General features: G+C 43.2%; 1 protein-coding gene across 8 annotated transcripts in view; it reads left to right on the top strand.

The window, feature by feature from the left end:
• Positions 1-23548, top strand: part of TRIM36 (tripartite motif containing 36) — a 48374-nt gene that overhangs the window by 4666 nt on the left and 20160 nt on the right. For 4 of the 8 annotated variants that reach the window (XM_065599257.1, XM_005300125.5, XM_008166667.4 and 1 more), the window contains exon 2: positions 15547-15784. Coding sequence is in view for 4 of the 8 variants with exons in the window: in XM_005300125.5 (XP_005300182.2) it covers positions 15547-15784 (238 nt within the window). In the remaining 4 variants the exon portion in view is untranslated. Of the gene's footprint in view, positions 1-13793; positions 14050-15351; positions 15439-15546; positions 15785-23548 lie in introns of those variants that run through there. The other 4 variants (XM_065599253.1, XM_024103866.3, XM_065599256.1 and 1 more) reach the window with 3 other exon arrangements.

Raw genomic sequence — 23548 nt, 5'->3', positions numbered from 1 at the left:
AGGTTGTTAAAGATCTCTGGAAGAAAACTCTGTGCCATGATAATGGGGCGGAGAGGGGAGAAGGGAGCTGGGAGTTGGACCTCTTGAATTCTATCTGCCTGCGCCAAATTGTGGCGCTGTGTGCGCTAATGTAGATACACACAGTGGCAATGTTTTTTAAATGAGGATTTTTTTTTTAAGGCCACAATTGATGTGGTAATGCTGTAGTGGAAAGATAGCCAGGCATCAGGAAATGATTCAGAACTTGCAGATACGGCTTGGGGGAAATGGCAGTGTCTGCATCTTCTAAAATTTTACAAAACAAAAAACAAACCCCTCCTTATATGTGATAGATGTAATGATAATGCAAGGATATCTCAGTCAGACTTGCTTTCCCCAAAAGCCTATGCCGTAGTTTGTGATAGTTTAACAATCTGAAAACGCCCAGTACTTTAATCTGCGGAGGGGATGATTTTGGGCACTCTTCCTCTTTCTATTTTTAAGGAGTGATCAACTCTTTGTACATACTCAAAAGTGGTTTTGTTTCAGTCATCTTCATGGCATTGTTTTTTTTTTCTCCACTTCTCTTTATAAGCAACTGTAATTTGAAAATGATAGCTGGAATTATAAATGTTTGGGGTGAGTAGGGTGACCAGATGTCCCAATTTTATAGAGACAGTACCGCTATTTGGGGCTTTGTCTTATATAGGCGCCTATTACCTCCCACCCCCTGTCCCGATTTTTCACACTTGCTGTCTGGTCACCCTAGGGGTGAGGGAAATTTCCCTGCCTCTGGTGCAGTTTTCTGTTTCTCTGTCCTGTACTATAAGCCCTGCTAAGGGGGATTTGTGCCTGGTGCCTTATGGCTCAAAAAGATAATTCTGTTTGCCTGTCATGGATCAGATTGCTCTAAATGATGTGCATAATAAAAATTGTTTCCAAGGGAAGGAATCACCTCCTACCCTTGAACTGGCCTGTAAGGGTTTTATTTCCATCCCCACCTCCACAAATGATTGGCACCAGTTACCAGCACAGAACAAATTGTTCCATTACATCTATGCAACAACATATACTTCAGTGGGTAGCGCAGGGTTGAGTGTCAGCGTAGAACTTGATGGCTAATTTCACAAAAAGCCATTCTGCATTCCTTATACACCCCAACTCCCACTTGACTTACATGGGAAGTTGGGATTTGTGAAGAATGTAAGACTGGTACCTTTTTCTGCATTCTCTGACCTCTTGATTTACAGGCTTTTCTATGGTAATCATCACAATCTCTGGGTATCTCAATATATGTCTGTAAGGTCGGGAGGCTAAGCATTCTCCTCGTTTTACAGCAAAACTGTGGCATAGGGGAAATGGTTGATCTTCCTCCAGATCTCTTGAGTCCCGGATCAATGTCTTAACCACAAGACCATCCTTCCTCGCTGTCACCTGTCTCGTCTTCAGTAAATGTAATATGCTAATGATACTGTATATCAAATCTCCTTTTTGTTACTCTCTATTATATGAAATACCACTTAGCAACAGCGGCATGTGAAAATATTTAATAAAAACAAATCTCCTCCCCTGTCCATTCACAAAATTGTGTCTCATTTATAGATCAGTTTTTTTGTTTCCATTTGGAATGGATCTTGGAATTCACATGGTGGGTTCTCTAATGGCAGTGACATAAACGTTTAACGCCTAGTAATGTAAAAAATATATTAGTGTAATGGCATAATTGATGTCAATGCAGCTCTGGAAATAGTGTTTAGTGCTGACCCTGCTCCAGTTAATGTTTTCTTGCCTGGCTCTATAAGAGGAGACTATAAATCAATGAAAAATGTAAGTCATATTTTAGTTTATCCATGACTATTTTTAACTGTAGCTTTTTGTTGCTAATATAAGGGGCACAACATATATAACATCTTGGTCAATTCCCCAGGCTCTTTTCTTCACTCCTTTTACTGCAGTTTTTTTCTTTCTTTTATCTGGCTCTCCAGAGAGCCTGTGATTCATAATGAGCAGCTTTAAAAATATTGGTTCTAGACAAAACACTGTACAATAAAGAATACTTTAAAAAACAAACCAAAACCCTTATTAGAACATGATCGCTTTTAAACAGTGTTTTAAAAGGCACTTGGAAGTTTGGAAACTCATAATTCAGGCTCTTCAAATAACCTAAACTCTGCCTCTGTATTCCTGTTTCTGATCCATTCCTGAATAGTGTCTGTATGTACATTGATAACTGTCTTATGCTGCAGTTCCTGCTTAATTTTAGGAGCGGATATAGTTATGGCTCTGTACAGTGGTACAAAAACTGAGCTGTGTGAGGAATTGAAAAGAGAAAGTATAATAGCGTTTATTAGCAGCCATATAGCCCAAGCTTCAGGCAGAGTCACAACTTCCAAGTGCTTTTATACAGCTATTTTTAGAGAGTCTTGCCAGCCCTGCTAGCCTAAGTTTGTTGACTCAGTCTGGGAGGGTTGCTCCAAAATTCTGTGTAGACATATTGACTCACTTGAATTGAACAGGAGTTAGTGGTGTGTGTGTATACCAGACTTCAGATGTTTCTTGCTATCAATGGGTGAGTGTTTGAATTGGTGGCCCATATGTGATGAGGGTCAGTGCTTTGTTTTAGAAGAAGTTATATTATTTTTAAACAGCACCTGAAGGTGCATTAGTCATTTCCCAGATGGATTTTGTCCTGTTCTGAAGAGCTTACAGGAGCTAAGGACATGATGTGACATGGGAAGACAAAACATGAGGAGGAGGTAGTGGGAATAGAAAAGCATTGATAAATTCATCATTGGGTATCTGTTGTTTGGTAATTTATGCACGTTTTATGTCTGGTTTTATGAGGTCAGGATTAAAGTTGCTTGTTAAACCTTAGTTATGAATTTCCCAGACTTCAAAATGCTTTAAAAATAACTATAATGATCTAAGTGCCATTACTTCTTGGCAGATTGAATTCTGCCTTAATGAAGTGTATTTTGGTTTGGATGTTTTCTAAAATTATAATATTAAAAGTGGCTACATTTTCACAATATATCTTACATTTGTATGGCAAGTGACTACTCTTCAAGCTCCAGGTGATGTGTAGAGAAGCAACAGCACCAACAGATCTGAAGCTCTCATCCATTGGACCTGTTGTATGCTACTGCTTCCTGGATCACTTGGCACAGCAAAGCGGGGCAGCTGCTGCTGCTCCCTGGGTTGCCCTTGATGTGAAGCAGGATGCTACAGGTTTGGAGCAGAAAAGATGTGCTGAACTTCTCTTTACTCTTCAGAGTAGTAGAAGCATACTAGACAGTGATCAATTTGTAATGAACGAGATGCCTGGGCTCAAACAATTAAGTGCTGGGGTTCAAGCACTTTTTTTTACATTCATAACTGACGCAGCAAGCCCAGAGGTGCTGGGGCCATGAACTGCCAAGCCTAAAGATGCTGGGGCTCAGCCCTGGTACAAATTAAGCACTGGTACGAGCTGCATTCGTTTCGCCATAGTTGAGGAGGATCATAACATCCTGGGACTTTGGAAAGCAGAGGCCTTAGCAACTGAGCAGTTTCCATGGTGCTGTATCTGCATCAGTTACGAATGTAACCTTGAACCTGTGCAGTGCAGCTGAGAAAATTTATAAACTGGCCTAGCAGAGTTTGTAAGACCAACTAGGGTTCAGGTCCTGTAGCACATCTCTGCTCCTTGAGATTGAGTTGCCAGACCCAAGGACTGTTTAGAGCCTGTAAATGGCTTAGTACACTGAGAGAGTCATAGAAATTAAAACCTTCTCTGGCCATGTCTACAATATGGTGCCATAACTATGTCAGCATAACTCCCAGCATAACCTCCTAGAGTAGATGCAACCTACAGTGATGAAAGGGGTTTTCCATTGCTATAGGAACACCACCTCCCCAAGCAATGGAAGCATTTTTCCATCGGCTTACCTTCGTCTACACCAGGGCTTAAGTTGGCCTAGCTACACCACTCGGGCATGTGGATTTTTCATACCTCTGAGAAGTGTAGCTATGTTTATCTAAGTTTTAAGTGCAGCCCAGACTTCTGATTCTGTCGATCTCACATTTTTCCACCTTGTATTTCAGAAGGGCAAAGGATTAAGCTGATGGTTTTGGTGTTGGCTGCATGTATTAATCAGAAATCCATTGTTTCCTTTAAATTTATTTTAATTTTGCATCCCTGCCCTGAAGAGCATGCAAACTGAATTCAGCATGATACAATTAGTGAGGGGCGTAAACAGGTAAAGTGGGGGACCGGAGAGGAAGAGGAGGATGACTCCATAGCACTTGAGCCGTTTTGATGGTTAATTTTTTAAGATTGCCTATCCTCCATCTCACTAGCCATAGTCTCCATTGCATTGAATGTAGTCGGTGAGGTGGCTTAGGGTACGTCTTCACTTACCGGAGGGTCCGGCGGCAGGCAATCGATGTTCTGGGATCGATTTTATCGCGTCTGGTTAAGACGCGATAAATCGATCCCGGAAGTGCTCGCCGTCGACGCCGGTACTACAGCTCGGCGAGAGGAGTACGCGGCATCGACGGGGGAGCCTCTGTGCCGCGTCTGGACCCGCGGTAAGTTCGGACTAAGGTACTTCGAATTCAGCTATGTTATTAACGTAGCTGAATTTGCGTACCTTAGTCTGAAGTGGGGACTTAGTGGGGACCAGGCCTTAGCAAATGGACTCTGGGCGTGTTTTAAGTGTTAGGAACAGAATGGAAACAACTTTGAAGGGAGAAACTGCCCAATGTAGGGGCTTGGCAGCAAGGACAAAGTATTTGAATCTTCTGTGCAGTGCCGTGGGAGGCAATGAAGTAACTCAAAGGTAGGTGGATGAGAAGATCTAAGTTAGGACCAATTGAAATGACTTTGGTAGCCACATTTTGGATGGAATGGAGTGGGGAGATGTTAATATAAAAAACAATCTAGGATTATGTTTAGAAACAACCAAACCAAACTACAAAACATAGCTATTGTGGAAGCCCTCTGAACTTTGGACGGGTGTTTTAAACTCTGATAAACTCTAAATAAAGATCTAAGCACTGCACCTCTCCTGTGTGGGTGCCACTATTCCTTGTGGAGTTCATAAAGTCACCTGGAAAGACCTTGGAAAATAAAATATACAGATATATTAATCACTTAAAAATTAAGAATACCATCCATAACAATTTCCAGGCACAATGGCTTTATTCTGAAGAAAAAAATTAGAGAAGATGAAAGAAATTGAATGGTTAAACTTTAAGTTATTATGGGAAGCTAGTTACAGCCTTCATGTGACAATGGCTATGTATGTATAATAATAGACTAAGCAAACATTCTCTAGAACGGTGATCCCCTTTCCTTTTAGCAACCAAATAATGGTATTATCTAAATATATTTGTATGTGTGTATGTTATAGCAAAACCTTATTCTTTCTTCTCTGCTTATTTTACAAAGCACTTGTCCACTCTTCAGAGTAACACAACTGAAGGATAAATATCTAGAATACAAAAACTAGCTCATACTCCCCAAACCAGTTATATCTCCCAAACTAAAAATAGCACCTTTAGTGAAGCCACTCTAAATAACCTTCCTTGCTAGATTAACCTGCATCCTGAAACCCCTACATTTTGGAAAAGCCCAAGAAAACAAATGAGCTTTGCCATATGTTCTGAAGATCAACTTTTTTGGACCTAAGAGGGATGTAATCATTAAAAATGACAATTCGCAGAGAACACTTTGCCACTCGCCTCCTTGTTTTTAACCAACAAACTCTGAGCTCAAACTCTATCACATCCATTCTGATGGCAAATGCCACAGTGTTGTACAGAGGGAGAGCTGTGTCTCTAGTAGCCAGGTCACAAACTGTTCTAAGCTCTCTGGGGCAGGGACCATCTTTGTGTTGTGTGTAAAGTGCCTAGTCCTGGACTGGGGTCTTTAGGCACTATCACAATACAAATGAAAAACAATTTAGCTAAATAATTTAGTTTACTTAAAACTAGTACCTCATATCCTACCTGGAAATTACCTGAAAGCCAGTGCAGTCCAATGCCTGGGAGACCTATTGTGAATTAGTGAACAAGTTAACAAATACAGTTTAAGGACATGGGAGGGAAAAGCAAGGATAATGGATCATAAAATGTATTTCAGTTTAATGGTTCTGCGAGTCATGCATCATGGGAATGCAAGGCACTCTGGCTATACCTCCTATGCTGAGGGGGCCAGGAAAACATAGTGTAGCTAACTCTATGCTGCATAGGGACTCCCAAGCTCCAGGGACTCCCATTTGGACAGCTTTCCAGGTTGACCTTTCTGAAGAGACAACTAACAAAGCCACCTACTCTGGTGGTGATTTTCTGACTAATTTATTTAATGGTGCTTCCCTTCCCCTGCCCCTTCCTTTTCCTTCTCAGTGATGCAGCAATATGAACAAAAATGATGCAGGGGAAACTGCCCTGAGAATGCAGTAGTTCTGGAGTCAGAGGATGTCAAAAAGATAGTAAATTAGATGTCCAGGGGGATTAAAGGGGAGGCGTTAAAGGGAGAACATGTGCTTCTCCTTTCCAGATCTACTAGTTGGAGCCCAGGCCTCTCAGATCTTTCATCCATGCAATGTCTTAATAGGCTGGCAGTTGATAGTTGAACCGTATTCAGCACCAATTCAGTCATGTCTGTTGTTAGCAATGGGCACTCTTGCTAGTGTAGACAAAACTGGGTGATTCTTTCAAAGACTAATACTTTCAAAGCTCTGATGGAACATGCCTATAGAGTCAAGGAATTCTTAAATTTAAAGGATAATGCAGTTACTCATAAATTTCCAAATTAAGTCTTAATTCATGGTTTATTAGCCTCTTGGAAGCTTGACAATAAAACATTTCCTCACTAACCTGTTTTTCCTCCCTTGTCTGTGCTACAGGGCTACATGAGATTTGGCCAACTGACATTTTCCCGTTAAAAAAGCATATACAAATTAGTGACCCTGTTAATGCCATAACTTTAAGTACAACATTCTGGATTTTGTTAGGAGAGTGGTTTACAAAGTGAACTTGAAATAAAATGGCTGCATCTGTCTTTTTAAAAATAAATAAATAAACCATTTTCCTCTGTTTTGAATATAAATATTCCTTTGCAATGCTGAAAATGCAAAAAGCTCACCAAAGTGTTCACCATTTCCAGCAAATGCAATTTACCAGTGAAATTTCACTGCTCGAGCCCAGTAAAGTAAATAATGATGAAAAGCAAATTACTATTTAAATTTTTTTGGTATTAATGAATCCTCTGAAGTGGCATTAGTAACATCATTAAAGAATTTCAGGGAAAAACATACCTGACTATCTTGATTACATTCTTTTAAACTGACTTTACTTTGTGGGGTTGTGTGTGTGAGTGACATGTAGGTCAAATGTAGGGCTTATCAAACTGGACAGCCTTTTAACATTGAAACTCAGGCCATAACTCAATCTGTTTAATTAACTAAACCTCTTTCCATTGTGTGAATTAAGGACATTGTATGTCTTAACTTTGAATTTCCTAGCTAATGTTTTTTTTCCACAAGCTTAACTATACATGACCACAGATGGTATTGTTTCTGCCCCTCCCCCAATATCTAAAGACGCTAATCCATATTATGTAGAGGTTTAATTTATTTTTTTTGTCCTGGATGTGAGTGGAGAGGATGTATTCTGTATATTTTCAAATGGAAGCATGTTGGAAAAGGCGAAGGTGAGAGACACAAACTTCTGGGTTTTTCAGCTGTTTATCTGAAAGGCTCTTAAGCAAAGTAAGCTGTCATGGGATAACAGGTCCTCTCATGGAGTGGTAACTGGTTAAAAGATAGGAAACAAAGGGTAGGAATAAATGGTCAGTTTTCAGAACGGAGAGAGATAAATAGGGTGTCCCCCAGGGGTCTGAAATGAGACCAGTCCTATTCAACATATTCATAAATGATCTGGAAAAAGGCGTAAACAGTGAGGTGGTAAAATTTGCAGATGATCCAAAACTACTCAAGATAGTTGAGTCCAAAGCAGACTGCGAAGGGCTACAAAAGGATCTCACAAAACTGGGTGACTGGGCAACAAAATGGCAGATGAAATTCAATGTTGATTAATGCAAAGTAATGCACATTGGAAAACATAATCCCAACTATATATATAAAATGGTGGGGTCTAAATTAGCTGTTACCATTCAAGAAAGAGATCTTGGAGTCACTTTTGGATAGTTCTCTGAAAACATCCACTCAATGTGCAGTGACAGTCAAAAAAGCGAACAGAATGTTGGGAATCATTAAGAAAGGGATAGGATATTAAGCCAGAAAATATATTGTGTCTCTATAAATTCCTGCTATGTTCACATCTTGAATACTGTGTGCAGATGTGGTCGACCCATCTCAAAAAAGATATATTGGAATTGGAAAAGTTCAGAAAAGGGCAACAAAAATGATTAGCGGTATGGAACAGCTGCCATATGAGGAGAGATTAATAAGACTAGGACTTTTCAGCTTGGAAAAGAGATGACTAAGGGGGGATATGATAGAGGTCTATAAAATCATGACTGGTGTGGAGAAAGTAAATAAGGAAGTGTTATTTACTCCTTCTCATAACATAAGAACTAGGGGTCCCCAAATGAAATTAATAGGCGGCAGGCTTAAAACAAACAAAAGGAAGTATCTTTTCACACAACACACAGTCAACATGTGGAATTCTTTGTCAGAGGATGTTGTGAAGGCCAGGACTGTAATAGGTTAAAAATAGAACTAGATAAATTCCTGGAGGATAGGTCCATCAATAGCTCTTAGCCAGGATGGACAGGGATGGTGTCCCTAGCCTCTGTCTGCCAGAAGCTGGGAATGCGTGACAGGGGTTGGATTATTTGATGATTACCTGTTCATTTCCTCTGGGGCACCTGGCATTGGCCACTGTTGGAAGACAAGATATTGGGCTAGATGAACCTTTGGTCTGACCCAGTGTGGCCATTCTTATGTTTTTATCCATTCAACTGCCATTAAAGAAGAGAGAGCTCCTGGCCTGTTCCTCCCCGCTTTTCTAAAATTACACTCCACATTTTTTTCTGATGCCTCGGATGACATACATTTGATGCTTTTTGGGGCAAGGACCATGTCCTTTTTGTTTTTGTTTTGTTCCTTTGTTTGTTTGCTTTTGTTTTTGATGACTAGAAAACACCCAGTACATTTTTAACACAGAGTGCACCTTAATATTTGTACAGCACTTTGAAGATTTATGTTTTAAACACCCTGAGGTCTTATCTGCACTAAACTTTTTTGGGGAAATTTCCCACCAGTGGTAGCAACAGCAAGCATAGGTGAAAACAGGACACAGGTTTCTTTACCGCCATTGTCCAGACATAGGCGTGCACAGCACATTTCATTAGGGTGTGCACCCAGGGAATTTTTTTTTTAAAGGCAATCATCATAAAGGGCAGGGTGTGGGAGGGGGTGCTGTGTGCAGGAAGGGGCTCAGGGCAAGGGATTGGGACAGAGGAGGGGTATGGGGTGTATGAGGGGGCTCAGGGAAGGGGGTTGGGGTGCAGGAGGGGGCTCAGGACAGGGAGTTGGGGTGCAGGAGGGGTACAGGGTGCAGGCAGGGAGTTGGGGGGCAGGAGGGTAGGCTGTTTGCAGGCAGGCCCGGGGCTGGGTATCTGGGCTCCCCTGACCCGGCAGCCAGGCAGGCTCGGGGGCCACGCCGGGCAGAGGGGGCGGATCGCAGAGGGGCTGGGCTGCTCCCAGGGCTGGACTCAAGGCTGAGGGTGCTGGGCCGGAGCCCCCGAACAGTGCTGGGGAGCTGAGCTCGCAGCTGGGCTGCGGGGGGGCCTGTGGGCCGGGCCTGCTGGCTCCCGGGCTCCACTTAAGGTGGGCTAGGTTCAGGGGTGGCCTGACCCCTCCCGGGTGGTGCCCAGGCCCTCGGCCAGCATGGGGAGCCACAGGTGGGTTTGGGGCCCTGGTGCTGGAGGGGGGCAGCTGCCTTGGGGGGAGGGCTGTGGCAGCACCCCTGCGGGCCACCTTAAGTGGCTGTGTTGGTGCTGCTAGGTGGGAGGCTCTCAGGGAGCACATGGGGCTGTTAAAGCAGCCAGCCTGGCCCTGGGGAAGGGGAGCCCGGCTCAACAGGGTGCAGGCAGGGGCCTCAGGGCGGGGGGGGGTGCAGGCGCAGCGCCACTTACCCACAGCAGTGCGCTCCCTGCCTGCCAGGGCCCCACGCCGCGCCGTTCGCCATGTCCCCGCGCAGCCCCGAGGGAGGGGAGGGGGCGGCACAGGGCTCTGCATGCTGCCCTTGCCATGCCTCCAGGTACCTCCCCTGAAGCTCCCATTGGCCGCGGTTCCCCATTCCTGGCCAATGGGAGCTTCGGGAGGCGGTGCCTGGAGCAACCCCCCGACCCCAGAGACATGGTGCCCTAATGGCTGCTTCGGAAAGCAGCGCGGGGCCTGCGGCACCATGGGGGACAAATTCCGCGGGCTGAATCTAAAGCCCTGAGGGGCCAGATCCGGATCCGGCCCATGGGCATTAGGGTGTGCCCAGGCACACCCCGTGCGCACGCCTATGTGTCTAGACCTGTTCTAAGCAAGATGAGCTGGCCTGGCACAGAGTGCACTCTCTGTTTTTCCTAATCTAACCTAATGCAGCAATGGTGGGAAACTTCCCAAAATAGTCTAGCATGGGCACAGCCTAGGAGGCAGATAATCTTATCCCCTTATCTAGATAAGAATTAGGACCTTGCCTATACCAGAAAAGTGACCTAGTTTATTTTTTTAAAAACCAGTCTAGTTAAACTAGTGCAAATTCATAAAGATGATGCACTTAAACCAGGTTCAATCCTACCTTATGTTAAACTACTTATTTAACGTAAATTGATACAAACAAGGGTCAAATTGGATTACGTGTGTCTACTTTAGAGTTTAGCACTTGTTTAAGTAGCTCAGTGTAAAAAATTAATTTAATTTAAACTGATGCACTTTTCTAGTATAGAAGGCATAAATCACAGCAGTTAAGTGCTTTTTCCCATTGCCACAGAGGGAGTTAATAGCAGAGGTGGGATTAAGTGGGAATTCCTGACTTCTTCTAGTTTTGGACACAATCAGTTCATTGTATTTGTTCCTTCTCCCTGCCCCCTTCATTCCACTCCCTTTTTGTTTGCCCCTTTTCCCTTTTGGGGAAAATCTTGAATTCCAGTCTCTCGCTCCCAGGATACCAGTTAAGAGGTACCTTGCAGTGCTCTTTCAGATGACTATAAAATGACATCTGGTGCTTTTCTCCCCACAAACTTCTGAGTTCTTGCCAAGCTATTTTCTCAGTACAATACTGGTTGACATGGGGAGGGGGCGGGGAATCGATCTAAGTTACTTAACTTCAGCTATCTGAATAACGTAGCTGAGGTCAGCGTACTTAGATCTACTTACCACGGTGTCTTCACTGTGGTAAGTCGATTGCTGATGCTCCCCTGTCGACTCCGCCTGCGCCTTTCGCTCTCCGGTGGAGTACCTGAGTCGATGGGAGAGTGCTCGGCGGTCAATTTATCGCATCTTCACTAGACGCGATAAATTGACCCCTGCTGGATCGATCACTCTGGAGGTAAGTGTAGGCATGCCCTAAGACCCAGTCTTGAACTATGATGTACTTCCACTAGACTGCAGAAGGCCCATCCTGCTGCAAAGAAGAATCATTCCTTTATTGCTAGTTGTTCCTTGGCTACAATGATAGATGCAAGATGGTGCTTCTGTATCAATGTTAGTAGGATGAAACTGAGAATTCTATCACTATAGGCACCACTGTTCTGTGATTAGTTCACAACAAGGACATACATTGATCATAGAACAGTGATGCCTATGCTGGTAGAATTTTCCATTTCATCCTAAGCAGTCTTATTTAAATGCTTTTGAGATGTATGATGGCTACTAGAAAGTGTATCTGTCTCTCTCTTCCCCCATAATATAGTATATCATTTTCTTGCAGAGAAAATCCTGTGTCTCCATTGCTGATAGAATTGAGGTTCTATCAACATAAACAAAAACCAAACAAAAAAAAACTTTTTACTGCACTCCATTCCCTCAGAACCTGAGCATTTCGTGTTAGATTGACAATAGCAAAGTCTCTGAACATCATAGAGTGGCTACTCTCCCTTTTGGTGTCCTTGAAGTCTGTGCTTGGAGTGGGGTTCTATTTTTGGGGAGGGGGGGGAAGAATGGGGAGGGAGAGAAAAAATAGATGAGAATGTTGTTTTGGTCATGGGGAAAATGTGATCAAAGAGAGAGGTAACTGAAGTTTCTTAAAGATGGTCAGATTCTAGACTCACCTAGTCTCTTGATTTTACTTCACAGCTGGATACCTTTGACAAAGGCTCTGTTTACATTAAGGAATTTTACTTACGTGAGTTTGGTTTGGTATGTTAAAGGATCAAGCTACACTTGTGTAAGCACTGCTTTACACCAATGCAGCATGTTTATGGGGCAAATCCTTACTGGTATAACTGCATCAATATCATTACACTGGTGCAAATTTATTTAATAAAGACAGGGCTTATGGGCCCTTACACAGGGAAGTTATTACTGTATAAGGTAGAGTGTGACTATAAAGCATAAAGCACTATCTATTCCAGAATAGCTCTGTGTGTGGAAACTCTTACACTGGAATAAGTGTGTCCACATGGGGCACTTATCCAGTCAATTTCCTATGTAGACAAGTTCTGTTTACCTTGTCTCCAACTCTCGCATGCTTTTTCCCTCAGTTTTATGATCTGCATTGTCCCAGAGAAGTGCTTTTATCTTGATGGTTCATAAATAGAGATATTGAGTAAAACTTTTGGAAATGCATAAATCCCATTTTCAAGAGAGATTGAGATTTAGGTTCCTAAATCTAGATTTCAAAAGGGATTTAGGCACCTTTGAAAGTGTTACCTTTTGTGTACTGTAATGCATCTGGAATTTGGTTCATTCCTGGCTCTAAAGATTATGACCAAAGCCTTGAACTGGCAAGGGTGGTGCATTGGGAGGGAGGTGCTTGATGTGCTCCTGGCAGCATAAACCATACAAGTAGTGGGCAGCTGCATTTTGCACCAGCTGGAGCTTTTGCAGCCTTGGCAAATCTGCAAGCCTGCTACCACCACCTGGACAATTTGGCACTGAAAACACAAAGTGTTTTAAAATGTAGAGGGGAGATGTTGTTTACTTTTCCTTGTGGCGTAAGGTAGTATTAAGAGTTTTCTGAATGTCTGCAGTCACAGATTTAGGCACTTTATTGTAGTGTACACATGGAGTATGTTCATATGTAAATAGTCGATACTGTGATTAATTAACATTTCAAGTTTGTATTGTTATATTTGAAAAATACTTAACTCTTCCCCTACCTCCACTGAAAACAAATAGTCAAGAGTAAACGGAGAGGTTGGGATATTCAGGTGTGACTGTCCCGTTCTGTACCACCTCTTCCAGTGTGACTTTTTTCATTAAAAAAAAAAACACACGAAAAAACCCCCTGTTGATCACTTCTAACTTCTTCCCTTGTTGCTAGAGTTTAAGTGCATGGCCAAGTCTCTTTTACAGGGGGAGGAGGGGGAAAATCCTTCACCCAGGATAGATTTTAAGGGAAGTCAGTCTGGGCTTAGTCTCCAGCAGGCTGAGCGGGGCGGGGGGGGGGGGGGAGAGAGCGTGTGAGTTGCCCTGTGTCCCCTCTCTGAGGCGGGGTGAAGCAGCGATTCTCCTGCCCTCCGCCTGCCTCGCGGGGCGTGGCTCTGGGTGCTGTGCGGTGGCACTGGGGCCGGTCCCTGCCGGACAGCGCCGGTCCCTGGCGCGCCCCGCCCCCTAGCTCAGGCTCCCCGGCCAGCCCGTGGCGCTGCCCTTGCCCTCCTCTCGGCGGGCGGGGAGCCGGGCCGGCTGGGGGCGGTTCGCGCTCCCTCCTCCCGGACAAAGGTGCCAGGTGTCGTCCCGCCCCTCATTGTGCGGTGGGCGCGGTTGTCAGGCCGCCCCGCCCCGGCCAGCGGGCAGCTGCTGCACTGTCTGGGAACCTGCAGCCGTCTCCGGCCCCGCTCTCCGCCCGCAGGAGAGCCCGAGCCCAGGCGGTTCCAGGATGGAGGGCGATCGGCTGGAGCCCGCCGTGAGTGCGGGGCGCGGGGGTTCTTGCGGCCGTGGCTGCCGGCTCGGGGTGGGGGTCGGGCGGACGGTGGGTGCCGGGGCGCTCAGACGGCGGGAGATTCCCCCAGCCGGCGGGGCTCGTGGACGCCCCAAACTTTCTGCCTTTAGCACCGCTCAGCCCCTCTGCCGGCCCCTGGCGTGTCGCACTGCCCCCGTGCTTCTGTAACTGCAGCGGCTGCCCCGCCGCACCCAGCCCGAGAGCTGCAGGCGGCGGCGCTGCTCCCGGCTGCGTCCCTCTCGGGCGCTGGAAACCTGGGCGCGTGGATTGCAGGCTTTCTGCAGACTCATCCTGCTGCAGTTCTCCGCCCTTCCTTGCTCCCGTCTGACAGCCCGGCCTGGAGAGCGCCCTCCAGAAATCCCTCGTGGGGGTGTGGCTGGAGAAGCCTTTGTTTTGGGGGACCGAAGCAAGGTTGCCCATTACTCACTGATTCTTTAGCAGCCAAGCTCCCTCCTTTCCTCCACCCCACCAAACCCAGTTCACAAAGCACCATTCCTAGGGCGTTGCAGAGCGTTTCTCCTAATTCATTCAACCAGGCTATAATTTACTTTGACTGGACTGTAATTGGGACAGGAACCTTTCCCCCCGTCCCCCGCCTCCTTAGAAACAATGTGCTTTCTTGTATTCTTCGTGATTGTTAGGATCTTGGAAGAAGGGTAAACCCAACTATTGAATGCACACTAGAGAAAAGCAAGCTTAAGTAGATATGTGAGGAATAGTTTATCCAGAGCTACTTATTGAGAACTTGGATCTTTCTTGTGGAAGAAATTTTTGTAACCAAATATACTGAAATAAATTGAATAATGCAATTGATTAACAGTTATTTATAGTAAAGTGATACTTTCAGGTAATTAAAGCATGAACACATGGCTTTTACTTAAAAAAATAAAAAAATAAAAAAAACCCATGCAAAACCTCATGTTTTCAGGATTGTTACATTTTTCGTTTATTTTTTTTAAATGTCATTTACAGCTCTTATGCAGATTATTGTGCAAAGCAGGAGAAGTAGAACTAAAAGGAGTTGATATTGACTCCAGATAGTTTCACTTTTGCTTACTATATTTACTGTTTGCACTCCCTTTGGATAATAATCACAGAATAGGAGGTGAAATGAATTAGTTTCAAGCCTTTACATTTTAATCTGTGGTGTTAGTAATGTAGATAGTGAATCTGGTATTACAGAATTTTTGGCCCTTTTAGAAGATGAACTGCAAAGCCAAAAGACAGGAACTTTATGATTAAAAAAAAACTGCTTTGTTTTTACAGTAGACTTCTCATTTTTGCTGGAGGACCTGAGATGCAAGCCTTAGCTTTGTTGTGCTTATATTTTTGGAGCCACTTTCTTTTTCTGATGTAAGATGTAAATGTAGTTTTGAATGTTTGTATATAATGTGAGTTTTACTGGCTCAGATTCTGATCTTTTCTTAATTTTGCTTTCCTCCTCATCTCTCTCTCTTCAAGGTTACCATTAAGAATATTGAACGAGAGCTCATCTGCCCAGCATGCAAGGAGTTATTTACCCATCCACTGATCCTCCCTTGTCAGCACAGTATCTGTCACAAATGTGTAAAAGAAATTCTCTTCTTCACACTTGAAGACTCTTTCACTGATCTAGGCTCTGAATCCTCCAGTCAAAGTAGCCCTCGTATTCGAATCCATTCTCCTAGTTTGGATAGAATTGACAGGGTTAATAGATCAGGTATGTACCAGAATATTGTTTGTGCTCTGGGAATTTCATGTAGAAGACTGATTTAATATGAATGGTCTTTGCCTTAGTAAAGGTGTCATCTCGATACTTTTAATGTTGAATGTTGTCACATGAATAACTTCAGAATGGTTTAGTTTTCGGTCTTTGTTTATAGCATGCACAAAAAAATATTGGACGTGGAAATGTCCTATTGTAAAGTTGAGTTACTCTAGTGGACATATATAAAATAGTTTTTAAATATAATAGCTATGAACCAATTTACAGGATACTATTTTTCTGTTGCTAAATTATCCTAGTCACTATGGCTGTTTAATGTGACAAAATCTTAGATATCTTTAGAAAATGCCATGTTTTTTTGTTTGGGTTGGTCTCCAGGCTTTATGCTGCTCACAGTCTGGTGGCTTTGGTTTCCTTTGGAGTCTTTTTTAGAAAAGCTGCACCAACTATAGATCTCCTTTGCTTCATGCATTTCACTAAGTATATTAGTAGATTACTTTCCATATGTGATATCAGAACTCTTCAAGCAGAAAACTTTGCAAGAAGATTGAACCAGAGTTCTCGTAAAGTATCAAGGAATACTTAATTACTGGTTTCTTTAACTGTTATTTCATGTCTGACTTTATCTTGAACATACTTAGCTTAACCTTATTATTCAATTAATTAAATATTCATAGATGTTAAGTAAAATAAATACACCTTATTAAATGTAAATTTAAATAAGTGTAAAAGTACTCTGTAACACTTCAAAAAAAAATCACAAGGGATGGCTTCGCTTGCAGGTATTCTGGAATAGCTATCGCTTTGGAATAACTCTGAGGGTATGTCTACACTATCCGCCGGATCGGCCGGTTGTGATCTATCTATCGGGGATCGATGTATCGCATCTCGTCTAGATGCGACTCATTGATCCCCGAACGCGCTCCCTGTTGACTCCGGAACTCCACCAGGGAGAGAGGCGGAAGCGGAGTCGATGGGGGAGCGGCGGCCATCGATCCCGCGCCGCGAGGACGCGAAGTAAGTCAATCTAAGTCGATCTAACATACGTTGACTTCTGCTACGCTATTCTTGTAGCTGAAGTTGCATATCTTAGATCAATTTTTCGCCCCCTCCCCCACACCTAGTGTAGACCAGGCCTGAGTGTGGACACTCTTATTTTGGAATCAGAGTGTGTTTTCCTGAGTTAGCTTAATCCACTTCCATAGATTCTAGGACTGGAAAGGACCTCGAGAGATCATAGAGTCCAGTCCCCTGCCTTCATGGCAGGACCAAATACTGTGTCTAGACTATCCCTGATAGACATTTATCTAACCTACTCTTAAATATCTCCAGAGATGGAGATTCCACAACCTCCCTAGGCAATTTATTTCAGTGTTTAACCACCCTGGCAGTTAGGAACTTTTTCCTAATGTCCAACCTAAACCTCCCTTGCTGCAGTTTAAGCCCATTGCTTCTTGTTCTATCACTTTAGAGGCTAAAGTGAACAAGTGGTCCTCCTCCTTATGACACCCTTTTAGATACCTGAAAACTACCATCGTGTCCCCCCTCAGTCTTCTCTTTTCCAAACTAAACAAACCCAATTCTTTCAGCCTTCCTTCATAGGTCATGTTCTCAAGACCTTTAATCATTCTTGCTGCTCTTCTCTGGTCCTTCTCCAATTTCTCCATCTTTCTTGATATGTGGTGCCCAGAACTGGACACAATACTCCAGTTGAGACCTAACCAGTGCAGAGTAGAGCGGAAGAATGACTTCTCGTGTCTTGCTCACAACACACCTGTTAATGCATCCCAGAATCATGTTTGCTTTTTTTGCAACAGCATCACACTGTTGACTCATATTTAGCTTGTGGTCCACTAGAACCCCTAGATCCCTTTCTGCCTTACTTCTTCCTAGACAGTCTCTTCTCATTCTGTATGTGTGAAACTGATTATTCCTTCCTAAGTGGAGCACTTTGCATTTGTCTTTGTTAAACTTCATCCTGTTTACCTCAGACCATTTCTCCAATTTGTCCAGATCATTTTGAATTATGACCCTATCCTCCAAAGCAGTTGCAATCCCTCCCAGTTTGGTATCATCTGCAAACTTAAGCGTACTTTCTATGCGAATATCTAAGTCGTTGATGAAGATCTTGAACAGAGCCGGTCCCAAAACAGACCCCTGTGGAACCCCACTTGTTATACCTTTCCAGCAGGATTGGGAATCATTAATAACTACTCTCTGAGTATGGTTATCCAGCCAGTTATGCACCCACCTTATAGTAGCCCCATCTAAATTGTATTTGCCTAGTTTATTGATAAAAATATATCATGCGAGACTGTATCAAATGCCTTAATAAAGTCTAGGTATACCACATCCACCGCTTCTCCCTTATCCACAAGACTCATTATCCTATCAAAGAAAGCTATCAGATTGGTTTGACATGATTTGTTCTTTACAAATCCATGCTGGCTATTCCCTATCACCTTACCACCTTCCAAGTGTTTGCAGATGACTTCCTTAATTACTTGCTCCAATACTGGTCTGTAGTTTCCTGTTTTTTTTTTTTTTTTATTATTTCCCTTTTTATAGATGGGCACTATCTTTGCCCTTTTCCAGTCTTCTAGAATCTCTCCTGTCTCCCATGATTTTCCAAAGATAATTGCTAGAGGCTCAGATACCTCCTCTATTAGCTCCTTGAGTATTCTAGGAGGCATTTCATCAAGCCCTGGTGACTTGCAGGCATCTAACTTTTCTAAGTGATTTTTTAACTTGTTCTTTTTTTATTTTATCTTCTAAACTTACCCCCTTCCCATTAGCATTCACTATGTTAGGCATTCCTTCAGACTTCTCAGTGAAGACCGAAACAAAGAAGTCATTAAGCATCTCTGCCATTTCCAAGTTTCCTGTTACTGTTTCTCCCTCTTCACTGAGCAGTGGGCCTACCCTGTCCTTGGTCTTCCTCTTGCTTCTAATGTATTGATAAAAAGTAGTCTTGTTTCCCTTTATTCACGTAGCTAGTTTGAGATCATTTTGTGCCTTTGCCTTTCTAATATTGCCCCTGCATTCCTGTGTTGTTTGCCTATATTCATCCTTTGTAATCTGTCCTAGTTTCCATTTTTTATGACTCCTTTTTATTTTTTAGATCATGCAAGATCTTGTGGTTAAGCCAAGGTGGTCTTTTGCCACACTTTCTATCTTTCCTACTCAGTGGAATAGCTTGCTTTTGGACCCTTAATAGTGTCTCTTTGAAAAACTGCCAACTCTCCTCAGTTGTTTTTCCCGTGGGACCTTACCTATCAGCTCTCTGAGCTTACCAAAATCTGCCTTCCTGAAATCCATTGTCTCTATTTTGCTGTACTCCCTTCTCCCCTTCCTTAGAATTGTGAACTTCTATGATTTCATGATCACTTTCACCCAACCTGCCTTCCACTTTCAAATTCTCAACGTCTAGAACAGCTTCCCCCCAGTAGCTTTTTCAACCTTCTGAAATAAAAAGTTGTCTGCAGAATTCCAAAGTGGATTCCCTTTAAATTCAAGCCCTACCTTTATTATGGAATAACTTCCATGTGTAGACAAATCCTAAAACTTGCATCTCAGGTTTTAGCAATGTTAAATTCTTGTCTTTCATTTCTCAAGAGCAGAAACTTACATCACCATCATCTTTTAAAGAACACTTAAATTAGGACTGTGGCTAGTTATACCTCTTTTTGTGTCCTCTTTCCTGCCCCACCTCCCAAAAGGATGAAGTTTGACCAATATGTTGCACACCTGGATTTGCTAATTTAAAAAAAAAAATTCTAGTCTGAAATTAGTTACCCTCTAATATTTTGCATTTTGGCTTGCTGTTGCCCAGGAAGTGTCCAAGATATTTAGTCTCAGAGAGGTTCTTGTTCTGCAAGGACATGTCAATTATAGTATCTCTTTACTGGCACATCATGTTCACTGTAGATTTGTTGAAAATTGCCTTCTGTGAGACATTATCCTGCACTTCTGAGGCTAGCAATCCTGTTTGTGATGTTAATACAGTAATTTACCATCTTCACATTTTGTGTACTATTACATCCAGACCAAACACAAACAAAACCAAACTTGTTAAAAGAACACTTGGGTTGCAAAATCAAGCATGTGGAAGCTAAGAAATGGCAGAACTAAGTGTTGACCATACAACCTTAATTGGGCCCCTTTGTGCATATGCACTCTGAAACTGTCTGTAATTACATGACCACATATTATTTTATCCATAAGATGCCTGCCTCATTCAGTGTGTAGGACAGGGGTTGGCAACCTACGGCACGCGTGCCAAAGTTGGCACGCGAGCCAATTTTTATTGGCACGCGGCGTGGGCTGAGCCGCTCAGCCCTGCTGCCACTCTGGAGTTCCCACTGCTGGCTCCTGCGGGACCTGCCGCGGGTCCAACTCAGCACCCGCTGCTGGCCTGGGGGGAAGGAACCCCAGGCTGGCAGCGGGTTGAGACCCCGGCTGGCAGGAGCTGGGGACAGAAACCCCAGAGTGGTGGCAGGCTGAGCCAGTTGCTGCTCTGGGGTTCTGGCTGCTGGCCCCTCGCCAGCAGGGGTCTCTACCGCGCAGTTCCACTCACCTTGCTTCCAGTTGGAGGCTCTCTTGCAGACAGGGTCCAGGCCTCCAGCCCTGCTCAGGCCTACCAGCCACCTACTCCATTCACCTCAGCTGCCAATCTTGGTTTCCAGCCCTTGCTCAGCCTGCTTTCGGGCCTGGAGTCCCAGCAGGCCACCCTGGGCTCTGCTCCTGGCCTTGGATCAGTCCTCTTCAGCCTCCCTGCTGTGGCCCACTGTCCCCAGCCTGGGACAGTGAGGGTTGCACGCCAGGCAAGAGGGGGTGCAGCTCAAAACCCCATCTTAAAATTGCTTATCTTAGACAACACTGCCTTGGACCTTGTGCCTGCCTTCTATTGCCATTTTTTTTCCCCACTGAGAGTTGAAGGGAACCTTTGACAAAATGGCAGCTCCTAAGAAAGCGAAGCTAGATGTCCGATCATTTCAGCCTGCTTGGACAGATGCATTTGGATTTATTGAAAAGAAGGACCGTGCTATTTTGCTTTCTGTTATGAAGGTGTTGTTTGTCGCACATCAAGTGTTCGACATTTTGAAACGAAGCACGAGAACCTTTCTTGATGAAGCAGACAAGACTGAATCAATCAAAAAGGCAGTAGCAGTCTATGAGAAGCAAAGCAGTGGTTTTTAAAAGCTTAAGTGTAAGTAAAAATCAATCTACAGAAGGAAGTTACAAGATTGCACAGTGCATTGCAAAAAATGGAAAGCCATTTACAGATGGGGAATATATATAAAGTTTTTCTCAGCAGTTCAGAGATTTTGTTCAATGATTTGCCAAATAAAGATACAATCATATTTAGAATAAAAGAACTGCCCATCTCTGCCAGAACAGTTGAGAGACGCATAAGTGAAATGGCAGAAAACATTAAGGAAAAGCAGACGACTGCATTGAAAGACCCAGCAGTGTTTAGTGTTGCAGTTGATGAGAGCGTGGATATAAATGACGTTCACGTTTGGCAATTGTTGCAAGATACTGTGCTTCCGATGAAATCCAAGAGGAACTTTGTTGCCTAAAACCCCTGCATGGCACAACAAAGGGGGAAGATATACTGGAAAGTTTTGTAAACCATTTTGAAGAACGAGGAGTTGACATCAGAAAAATATTTTGTGAGACAACAGATGGTGCTCCTGCCATGGTTGGAAAACAGAAGGGATTTGTAAAGTTACTTGAAGATCAAATTGGCCATCCGACAGTCAAATTTCACTGTATCATCCATCAAGAAAACCTGTGTGCAAAAATTTCTAATTCAGAGCTTAATAATGTGATGAATACAGTGGTGCGAATTGTGAATTTCCTTGCTGCTCGATCTGCTTTGACTCAGACAATTTCAAGCACTGCTAGAAGAGATGGACAGGGCTTATAACGACATCCCACTTCACAGCAACATTCGGTGGCTAAGTCGTGGCAAGGTTTTGGTGCTCTTTGTAAACGGTTTTGAGGCAATCAAGGCCTTTTTGTTGGAAAAAGAACAAAACTACCCTGAACTGGATAATGACAAATGGCTGTGTAAGCTCATGTTCCTAACTGATATCACTGCTCACCTGAACGAACTTAACCTCTGTCTCCAGGGTGCACGGCAAACAGTTCTGGATCTTTATGAAGCCTGGAAAGCATTTGTTGTGAAACTAGCAGTTTTTTCTAGGGATATTCAAACTTCTACTTTCCGCTACTTCCAACACATAAAAGAGCTATCGACATGTTGCACTGTCAATGTCGATAGATTGGAAAGTACATGCAAGAACTGGAATCAAATTTTCTGACAGATTTCAAGATTTCCAGCGATTTGGCCCAATGCTTTCTTTTCTAATTAAACCTGAAAAGTTCAACGAAAGCGACTTGGATTTATTTGTCTGTATTTCAGTGGATGGGTGTTGAAGATTTCGAAATGCAACTCATTCAGTTAAAAAGCTCAGAATTGTGGATATCAAAGTTTGTGGATCTGTGGAGCGCACTTGAAGCTACCGAGAGAGATCATGGGGCCTCTATTTTGACCTGCTGGACGTCCCTGCCAGTGAAATTTAACTGTTTGAAGAAAATTTCATTTGCAATGCTTTCAGCATTTGGATCCACATACCTGTGTGAACAGGTATTTTCAAACATGAAATCTGTCCTCTGTACCTCTCTGAGCCGGTTAACAACTGATCACTCAGAAGCCTGTGTGCAGCTTAAAGTATCCAAATACGTGCCAGTCATTGGAAAACTCAGCAAGGAAAAGCAAGGGCAAGAATCACACTAAACTGAAAAGATCTGCATTTTAATTTAATTTTAAATAAAGCTTCTGAAACATTTTGAAAACCTTGTTTACTTTACATATAACAGTAGTTTGGTTATATATTATAGACTTAGAGAGAGACCTTCTAAAAAGCGTTAAAATGTATTACCGGCACGCGAAGCCTTAAATTAGAGTGTATAAATGAAGATTCGGCACACCACTGCTGAAAGGTTGCCGACCCCTGGTGTAGGATGAACAGTGCTCATTGAATGGGTAGCTTATTCAGTATGTAACCCCATGCACTATTTGCCACATGCCATCCAACTCTGCACTGAACACAGAATTATTAATTTCCTCTGGAAATTTTCTGTGGTACTCTCATCATAGTACCTTAATTCTTCACAAACATCTTAGTTATTTACAAATATTAATTAATTAATCTTTACAACACTTCTGAGGTGAGGTGGTATTTTCATCCCCATTTTACATATGAAAGACTGGAAATACAGAGATTATATTTTTGTAAATATTGTAAAAAAAAAAAAAAAAAAAGTGACAAGTAATTTAGGGTGCCCAATCTGAGACACCTAGGGACTGATTTTTCAGAGTACTTGGTACAAAATGCTAATTTATGTGTAAAGCTCCCATTGACTTTGTAATGCTCCCAACGGTGGCCAAAGAGCATGAGAACCAAGCTCAGGGCAGACTTGAAAAAACAGGACACAAACCCTAAATTGGTTGCGAGTTCTAAATGTAGGTTTCCCTAACCAACTGTACCATGTGCAAACTCTTCAGGCACATTAACAGCCTTGAACAGATTCACTGACGGTCCCCAGGATACTCCGGTCTGTTTTGTCACCCTGGCGAGTGAGTGTATTTCCACGATAGATGGTCTTTTAAGACCAAGAATCACAGCAATATTCATGTTACTCCTAGTCCCGAAGGAGTAGTCACTTACCCAGGTCAGTTGTGCCTTA

This window comes from Chrysemys picta, chromosome 6 (genome assembly GCF_011386835.1).
Source record: "Chrysemys picta bellii isolate R12L10 chromosome 6, ASM1138683v2, whole genome shotgun sequence".
NCBI classification, from domain to species: Eukaryota; Metazoa; Chordata; order Testudines; family Emydidae; genus Chrysemys; species Chrysemys picta.
This window is presented reverse-complemented; position numbering and strand designations above follow the sequence as displayed.